The sequence below is a fragment of the Lithobates pipiens genome, unplaced genomic scaffold (assembly GCF_037356315.1).
Source record: "Lithobates pipiens isolate NorthernLeopardFrog02 unplaced genomic scaffold, aLitPip1_a1.2 Scaffold_25, whole genome shotgun sequence".
NCBI lineage: Eukaryota > Metazoa > Chordata > Amphibia > Anura > Ranidae > Lithobates > Lithobates pipiens.
In genome coordinates this window covers 222,501,689-222,511,437 of record NW_027507787.1, presented here as the reverse complement: position 1 = coordinate 222,511,437, position 9,749 = coordinate 222,501,689, and the positions used below count along the sequence as shown (strand labels likewise).

The 9,749-nt window shown below is 50.3% G+C and overlaps 1 protein-coding gene across 2 annotated transcripts in view; it reads left to right on the top strand.

Moving 5' to 3' along the window:
* The first annotated feature begins 6,449 nt into the window (after window positions 1-6,449).
* Window positions 6,450-9,749, top strand: part of BUB3 (BUB3 mitotic checkpoint protein) — a 25,127-nt gene continuing 21,827 nt past the window's right edge. Inside the window, exon 1 of one of the 2 annotated variants that reach the window (XM_077455578.1) lies at window positions 6,450-6,589. In XM_077455578.1, the coding sequence (XP_077311704.1) occupies window positions 6,587-6,589 (3 nt within the window). In that variant the 5' untranslated portion in view covers window positions 6,450-6,586. Of the gene's footprint in view, window positions 6,590-6,668; window positions 6,687-9,749 lie in introns of those variants that run through there. The other variant, XM_077455577.1, reaches the window with a different exon arrangement.

The following is a 9,749-nucleotide window of genomic DNA, read 5'->3' as shown; positions in this document are numbered from 1 at the left end:
CATACCTTCCGCTTGAGTCACTGGAATTATTTTCCGATCCATATCAAGAGGACATTTCTGATGCGCAGCCACTCTTGGTATTGGATCAGGAAGAGGAGGTAGCAACAAGCGCTACTCAGCAGTCTGACGCCAGTACCCAGATCAGCCCAAGGAGGAGGTTGGTCCCCGGTGTTGCTGCCTACTCCGAGATCTCTACTTATAGCGGTGGGGAAGGTGACGTTGATGATGACGTGTCTAGTGATGTCACGTGGGTGCCCACAAGAGAGGAAGAGGAGGGGAGTTCAGAGGGAGATATGGACCAGCAGATAGGGAGGAGAAGCAGCAATGACTTACATTGCACAGCAGGGACAAAGCAGACTGCAAATGTATCAGGAGCGAGTCATCGACCATGTACGGTCACATCTGGCGCTCCCAGGACACCGGCACATGGCTCCGCAGTGTGGGCTTTTTTTAACGTGTCCGCTGCTGACAATAGCGTTGCCATCTGCAATCTTTGCAGTCAACGCGTTAGTCGCGGTAAGCCCAATACTCACCTAGGGACGACCGCCTTAAGAAGGCACATGAGCAGCCATCACCGAGCCCAGTGGGAGCAACGGAACACACAAAGCCACACTGCAGGCTCTCACCGTCCAGCCTCGTCTTCTACTTCTCCTTCTCCTCTCTCCTCACAATTGTCCTCCACTCCACCTTCCATCACGCCAAGCTCACATTTTTCTGCAAAAAGGCAGGCTTCCGTGGGCCTAATGTTTGAGCGTAAAAAAATGATGATGCCGGATAACCCTCTTGCCCAACGGTTGGCGGCTGGCTTGTCAGAACTCATAGCCCGCCAACTACTGCCATATAAACTGGTGGACTCGGAGGCCTTTCGCAAATTTGTGGCCATTGGAACACCACAATGGAAGGTCCCAGGAAGGAAGTATTTCTCAGAGAAGGGCATCCCAGAGCTATATGGCCATGTTCAGCGGCAAGTGAATGTATCTCTGGCACACAGTGTCGGTGCCAAGATACATCTGACCACAGACACGTGGTCTAGCAAACACGGGCAGGGAAGGTATATCAGTTTTACTGCCCACTGGGTGAACCTTCTGACGGCCGTCAAGCATGTAACCCGTGGCACCCGTGTAGATTTGGTTTTACCGCCACGGATTGCATGCAGGCCTGACTCTTCTTCTCCTCCTCCTACTCCATCCTCCTCCCTCTCCTCCTCAGCTGCCTCCTCCTTTTCCGCTGCTAGCGTCTCTTCCACTGCACCGCCCAAGCTCCCCAGAACCTATTCCACATGCCAGGTGAGACGTTGCCATGCCGTGCTGCGTCTGTTGTGCCTGGAAGCAAAGAGCCACACTGGCCCGGCACTCCTTTCAGCTTTGCGTTCACAGGCAGATGAGTGGCTAACACCGCTCAATTTGACAGTTGGTAAAGTGGTGTGTGACAACGGTGCCAATCTGCTTAGCGCATTGAAACAGGGCAAAATCACGCACGTGCCGTGCATGGCACACGTCTTAAACTTGGTCGTGCAGCGATTCCTTGTCAAATACCCTGGGGTCCAGGACATCTTGCGGCAGGCAAGGAAAATCTCGGCCCATTTCAGAAGATCTTACACGGCCATGGCTCGCCTTGCTGACATTCAGCGGCGACACCATCTGCCGGTCAGACGTCTTATTTGCGATTGCCCGACGCGATGGAACTCAACCTTCTATATGCTTGATAGGCTGCTCCAGCAGAAACGTGCAGTTAACGTCTACCTGTATGAACTCTGCGAAAGAAACGGTTCTGGGGAGCTGGGTTTTTTTTCACCGCGCCAGTGGCTGCTCATGCGCGACACATGCAGACTTCTGCGGCCATTTGAGGAGATCACCAAACTGGTCAGTCGCAGCCATGGCGCCATCAGTGACATGGTACCTTATGCCTTCTTTCTGGAGCGTGCATTGCGTCGTGTCATTGATCAGGCTGTGGAGGAGCAGGAGCGGGAAGATGAGGAAGTCGCAATGCTGGATGAATTCCCAGGGGGGGCTACTCTATCTGAGACAAGTCAACAACAGGAGTCTGATGAGGAGTCAGAGGAGGATGGTGCCGGGGCGGATGAGCAGGAGCAAGAAGAGCATGCTTTAAACCTTTCTGGGATCCCTGTTGTGCGAGGATGGGGAGAGGAGAATGAAGAGGACGACATTATCCTGGATGATGAGCAGGAGCCAGGCCACCACACCGCTTCCACTTTAGTGCAAATGGGGGCCTTCATGCTCCAGTGTTTTAATAGGGACCCCCGTATAAAAAGCATGAGGGTCAAGGACCAGTACTGGGTGGCAACGTACTTAGACCCCCGGTACAAACACAAAATGGCGGAAATGTTACCGCCGTCGCAGAGGGCTGTCAGAATGCAGCACTTCCAGGCCTTGCTTCGAGAAATGCTGCATTCTGCTTTTGCGTGCGCTGGCAGAGGAGCAATTCCCACTCCCAGAGAAGGATTTGCGGGTACCAATCCAACAGCGCCTGCAAGAAGAGGCCGGTTTGAAGATGTGTTGGTGACTTCGGATATGAGGTCATTCTTTCAGCCGACCCATCGACAGGTGTCATCCGGATCCAGCATCAGGGAACGCCTAGACCGTCAGGTGTCCGACTACATTGGGTTAACGGCCGATGTGGACGCTCTGAGGAGTGATGAACCCCTAGACTACTGGGTGGGCAGGCTTGACCTCTGGCCAGAGCTTGCCCAATTTGCAATCGAACTGTTGGCTTGCCCCTCATCCAGTGTCCTGTCCGAAAGGACGTTCAGCGCAGCAGGGGGGATTGTGACCGATAAGCGTACTCGCCTAGCTCACCACAGTGTTAACTACCTCACATTTCTAAAAATGAATGAGGCATGGATCTCGGAGGAATTCAACACATGTGACCAGTAGACCATGTATATGTCTATAAACTATTTTTTTAATCAAGCACACAGACCTTCTTAATTCATTTGGCTCACTTCCTTGACCCAAAAAAGCACACCGTACTATATGCCCCTACCCTCCTCTTTGAAGAGGTTGAGCGGTGTCATATTTCTACTGGGGCTGCTTATGATATCCCTGTGCTGTGCTGACTTCCTCCTGGGGGTTCTTATTATGAAGGGATCACACTATCCCTGTGCTGTGCTGACTTCCTCCTGGGGGTTCTTATTATGAGGGGATCACACCATCCCTGTGCTGTGCTGACTTCCTCCTGGGGCTGCTTACGGTGCTGCTGTCAGTGCTGTATGTCACGGTGCTGCTGTCAGCGCTGTATGTCACGGTGCTGCTGTCAGCGCTGTATGTCACGGTGCTGCTGTCAGCGCTGTATGTCACGGTGCTGCTGTCAGCGCTGTATGTCACGGTGCTGCTGTCAGCGCTGTATGTCACGGTGCTGCTGTCAGCGCTGTATGTCACGGTGCTGCTGTCAGCGCTGTATGTCACGGTGCTGCTGTCAGCGCTGTATGTCACGGTGCTGCTGTCAGCGCTGTATGTCACGGTGCTGCTGTCAGCGCTGTATGTCACGGTGCTGCTGTCAGTGCTCTGTATTACGGTGCTGCTGTCAGATGCCTCTATCACGGTGCATGTGTCATTCCGGTATGTCACGCTGCTGGTGATCATCTCCTGCACCCTCTTCTTTGCCTACCCTGGTCCCTGACCTTCCCTCTCCTCCATTGCCTTCATTAGCTCCATAGTCCTGAATTGTTAGAACAATTTCCCAAATAAAATAAAAATGCTTGTAGTTATCGATCCCAAATTCACCTCATACATGTATTATGTCATTGTCCAGATGGTGGGACTACGTTTTACCCCCTAATAATTACCACGTGGCCGCAAATTCGACATGAAGGTTTGCAAAGTTCGCCTCCCATTGAAGTCAATGGGGCCCGCGGCGAACGTTCGGTTTCGCGAACGTTTGGGTCCGTTCGCATTTCGCGTTCGCGAAACGTCCCGTCGGAAGTTCGTCCATCACTACTGAAGACAAATAGGCTGTTTGCTTTGCAAGGGAAGTTGCACCTTGCTAGGGACTTTCCCAAGAATTTAGTGAATGTGGTGAAATTTTACTTCGCAAAGAATACCAATAAAATGCAAGAAATTTAAAACAAAGCAGCAGTTTTGCTTTAACGTGATTGGACGATGGAAGTCAGCAAAGCTTCACCTAATTTACCAATCTCTAGAGAACAGTTCCTTGCAAAGTGCAACTTCCCTTGTACAGAGAACAGTCTTTTTGCCTTTTAGTAAATGAACCCCAGAGAGTCTAAATCCTCCACTGTCTTCTTGTATCTCTTGGAGACTTGGGCTTGACTTACTAAATCTTGTGCCTACCCTAGCCACTCTCACAAAGTGTGCCAACCCTGGAAGTCAGAGTCTTTATAAATAGACTACCTTGACCCAAGATAATCACTGAGGTCACGTGGGGCGCCAGCGTCCAATTGGACAGCTACCTCTCTGATGAGCGCAAAAAATCATAGAGGAACCAAATCATAGAGGGAAACAAGTTCCTCATGACTGGGGGGGGGGGGGGTGGTTCACAGACTGCACCCGCCTACACACCATCTCCCCCGCTCCGATCAGCTGCTCTCTGTTTTTTGGCACTGTGCCGAAAATCAGAGCCACTTGAGGCCAATCTGCCGATCTGCCGACAGTCTAACCTCTTGCCTACAGGGCACTTTTACCCCCTTCCTACCAGGCCAATTTTCAGCGCTGTTGCACTTTGAATGGCAATTGCACGGTCATGCAACACTGTACCCAAACTACATTTGTATAATTTTTTCCACACAAATAGAGCTTTCTTTTAGTGGTATTCAATCACTTCTGGGGGTTTTATTTTTTGCTAAATAAATTAAAATAAATAATTTTTTTTTTCATAGTTTGTTATAACATTTTTCATACAGGTAATTTTTCCCCTTCATTGATATGCACTGGTGATGAGGCTGCACTGATGGGCACCGATATGCTGCACTGCTGGGCACTGATGAGGTGGTACTAATGAGTATTGATAGGATGTACTGATAAAGCAGCACTGGGGGGGGCATTGATGGACACCGATAGGCTGCACTGATGGACATTGATGAGGTGGCACTGATGAGGTGGCACTGATATTCTGCACTGATAAGGTGGCACTGGGGGGGCACTGATGAGGAGGCACTGATGAGGAGGCACTGATGGCCATTGATAGGCTGCACTTATAAGGCAGCACGGGGGACACTGATGAGGAGGCATTGATGAGGAGGCACTGATGGGCATTGATGGGCACTGATAGGCTGCACTTATAAGGCGGCACGGGGGCACTGATGAAGAGGCATTGATGAGGCAGAACTGGGGGGCACTGATGAGGTGGCACTGATGGGAATTGATGGGCACTGATAGGATGCACTTATAAGGCAGCACTGGGGGGCACTGATGAGTAGGCATTGATGAGGAGGCACTGATGAGGTGGCACTGATGGGAATTAATGGGCACTGGTAGGCGGCACTGATAGGTGACACTGATGAGGTGGCACTGATAGGCTGCACTGATAAGGTGGCACGGGGGGGAACTAATGAGGAGGCATTGATGAGGAGGCACTGAAGAGGTGGCACTGATGGGCACTGATAGGCTGCACTTATAAGGCGGCACTGGGGGGGGGGGGGGGCACTGATGAGGAGGCATTGATGAGGAGGCACTGATGGAAATTGATGGGCACTGATAGGTTGCACTGATGAGGAGGCACAGTTTTGCAGCACTGGTTGACAAAGATTAGCAGCACTGGTGGGCACTGTTAGGACTGCACTAAGTAGATGTAGATATCCCTTTTAGAGAAGCCGGTTATCCGCTCTCTTTTCCGATCCTGTGATTGGACGCAGCTGATCATGGGGTAAAGAGCCCCTGATTGGCTCGTTACCTCAATCTGAGATCCACAGTGTCCAGAGGACAATATGATCACATAACACGTCGCTCGCGGCCTGCAGCGACACAATCACAAAAAGTTTGCGCTGTAGCCGGAATTCAGCTATAGCACAGCCGACTGGTGTCTAAAGATTTACTGCTGCTCAGGAGCTCTGGGCTACAGAAAAATGGCAGCCTCCAGCAAGAAGACACAATGCTGGAGGCAATTTACAGCAGAGACTCGTTTTGTAAGCATGATTATTGCTGTGGAATGTACAGAACATTATTTTTATCATGTTGATCTGGGTAAAGTTTTGCTCCAGTAAACGTTTTATTGTGTGTTTGAAAAGTAGGAAGCTTCCAAAAGATCATCTATTTCTGGCGATTGAGTGTGTGGAAACATTTCCACAATGACAGGCTGCCTGGGGATAACGTACATCTGTGACTGAAATGCCTGGAACCATAACTTTTCCCTCCTATGACGCTTACGCAGCGCCATCCACAACATGGCCGCCTAGTTAGCTATTCCCTGGCCGCTACGCCAACCAACCAGCTGCGCGGCCACACTTCCGGCCTGTTAGACCCGCCTTTTCCTGGCTGAAGCCGCTCGGCCACCAATAGGGGGGGAGATAACTTTTCAAACTGTCCTGTCAGGAAGCTGCTTGTTGGAAGGTTCCCGGCTGCGGCGAATGGTGGCGGTTTGAAGTTGGAGGAAAAGGAGAGAGCTTATAAGTGACATGGTGAGTGAGGTGCGGGGTGGAGGACGGGGGTATTGTCCTGGCTCAGCACTCCCCGGTGACCGGGCGTTTTGGTACCATGGCTGCCTATAGGCACACTGTACGTTCTCATTCACATGTCTATGGTAGGAGGAGGAGGAGGTGGTGAGAGGCGACCCTTCTAGTCTGAGGCCTCTATGGTCACAGACCTGGGAATAAAGCTCTTTATTCAGGTGTGATCAGTGATCCGGCCCTCTGTGTTGTGTTCTATGATGATGGCGGAGAAAAGAGACCATTGGGCTGTCCATCTCTGGATCCTGCATCTACTACCCCCTATATTCATAACTATGGACTATTCCTCAATGGTAGAGTGTAAGGGCTGGATCATACCATGCATCACATGGGGGGGGGGGGGGGGGGTGTGCGCGCTGTGTATTCCTCTGCGATTCACATGTGATCCGGGTACTGTGCGATTTCAGCCCATTCATCGTTTATGGTTCACGCTGCACGTCTCCTGCACGTTCAAATCGCACTGCACTTGCGATCTGCAGCAGGCGTCAATGCAATCTTAAAGGGTTACTAAACCCTTGTATTAGAGCTGCACGATTCTGGCCAAAATGAGAATCGTTATTTTAATTTTTTTCTTGTGTAGAAAAAGATCGCAGTTCTTGCGGCGTAAAAGCTTTCACCTTATACAAAAACAATAAAAAAGGGCTGACTTTACTAGCTTTTTAAATATATATATCTATATATATCAAAAAATTGCATTTGAACGACTGCTGCGCAAATACAGTGTGACATGAAATATTGTAACAAGCACCATTTTATTCCCCAGAGTCTCCACTAGTAATTATCTAGCCAAAAAATTAAAAGGGGGGGGGGGGGGGGATAAAAAATTGTACTTTCCTCTAAATACCTGTTGCTAGGGGGTCCCTCGCCTGCCTCCTTCAGTGCCCAGGTTGGTGACATCACTTCCCCCTCGGCGCCGCACAGTCATCTGGGACCTGTCATTGTCCCAGGTGACTGCGTGGCATATCACGGTGCATGGCGCCACTTGTGCAGTGGGTGGCCGGCTGTAAAGCCACAGCCGAGTGCCCACAGTAAGAATGCCAGAGCCTCAAGCGTTCACCCCCCCCCCCCCCCATCACTGGACCCTGGGACAGGTAAGTGTCCGATTATTAAAAGTCAGCAGCTGCAGTATTTGTAGCTGCTGACTTTTACTTTTTTTTTTTTGGGGTACCCCACTTTAACGTGGAGGGCCACCCTGAAAAACAAAAATACATTAAAATTTTGAAAAAAATCAGAAAATAAAAATGAGAATTTTTTTTTTAACTTACCAGAAATGCCTGTTGCTAGGCACATCGTCCTAATCTGCCTCTTCCTCCTCCGCGGTCTTCTCTCCTACGTGCGGCGTCTTCTGGGTAATGGGTCGCGCTGTGTTCTGGGTGCTGTGTGTCCCAGAACACAGCGCGTCCCATTCACAAAGCGCTGCGTGACTCACGCATGCGCAGTAGGAAACGGTCAGTGAAGCCGGAAGGCTCCACTGCCTGTTTCCCTTAGTTAAAATGGCAGCGCCAGGACCTGAGAGCTGAGGGATGGGTCAGCCTCGGGTGGCCGATATTGCGGGCGCCCTCGACAGGTAAGTCTGCTTATTAAAAGTCAGCAGCTACAGTGTTTGCAGCTGCTGACTTTTCAAAAAAAAAATTTTTTTAAACTGGCCCTCCTCTTTAAGTGGTTTAAACTTTCCTCATTTACGCACCAAAGTGTATTCCTTTTGGATCAAAAGGACAAATCGTTACAATGTTTATACTTCAGTTCCACTGCTAAAGAATGTTGTGATCTTTGGCAGACTGCCTGTTTTTTATTTTTTTCCCCCTTCTCATTCTTTTGATGGCTTTAGCAGAGAGAATTCTCTGCATAGAAAGAATCGGGAACTACTTTGTCAAGATTGCAACGGGGGGAAAAAAATTGTGATAATTCTTAACGATTAATCGTGCAGCTCTACCACGTGTTTGTTTAAAAAAAAAATGCCTCCACTGTGCTGTTTGTTTTGCACAGTGTAGGCCCAATCCTCCTCTTCTAGAGCTCCCCCCCCTCTGCAACAGGAAGCCACCTAGGTGAAGCGCTCTACGGGGGGGGGGTTGTTACCGTGTGGGTGCGTTCCCGAGACACAAAGCTGGACCCGGTGCCCACGTCATTAGATTTGATTGACAGCAGTGGGAACCAATGGCTGCACTGCTATCAAACAAGAGCCGAGACTCCGTGCAGAGAGGAAGAGCGTGCCGTGGGAACGAATGGGCTTGAGTGAGTAAATCTTGGGGGGGGGGGGGGGCGCGCTCAGTGACGGATTTTTTTTTTTTTTGCATAGGATGCATTAAGGTGAAAAAGAGGGTTTACGACCCCTTTAAAGCATTCTAAAATTGGAACTTCCACTTTAAGTACTCCTCACCCCCAGTAGGTAGTAGAGTAGAGTGGGTACCTAGTTTTGACAGGTACTCGGTTTCCACTTGGGCCGCCTAGGTGACTCCTCCTCTCCCCCTCCCCTGCAGTCTTCTGGGACACGTCACAGGTCCCAGAAGATTGCCCGGCAACTGAGATGGCGCAAGCTGTCACACTCGCAATGCCGGTGGAGAGGAGCGAGGCTTTTTGCAGCCACATTGCTGGACCGTGGGAGTAGGGCTGGGAAAAAAAATCTTCAACAAATCAATTTTTTTTTTTTCCGCTAAGACTGTTGCCGACATTGCGCCGGTCCTGAGGAGATGCAGGCAGGAGCTTTTAGGTGAGGCTCCGGCTTCTGCCTAGTCCGCGAGGCCGGACGCCACGGACTAGGCCGAAGCCTCGCCTAAAAACTCCTGCCCGCAGCTCCTCAGGACCTGCGTGGCGTCCAAAAATAAATAAATAAATTGAATCGAGTTTTTAAGGAAAAAAAAATCAGATTTTCATTTTTTTTTTTTTTTTTTTGCGAAAATCGCCCAGCTCTACATGAGACAGGTGAGTGTTTATTAAAAGGGTTGTAAACCCTTGTGGTTTTTCACCTCAATGCATTCTATGCATTGAGGTGAAAAACCTCTTGTTTAGAGCTGCCACGACGCGTCAACGTAATCGACTACATCGACGTGCTTGCAGGGCGTCGATGCGTCAGTGGTGCCAGTGCTTAATATCTAGCGCTGCCCTCCGTGCCGCC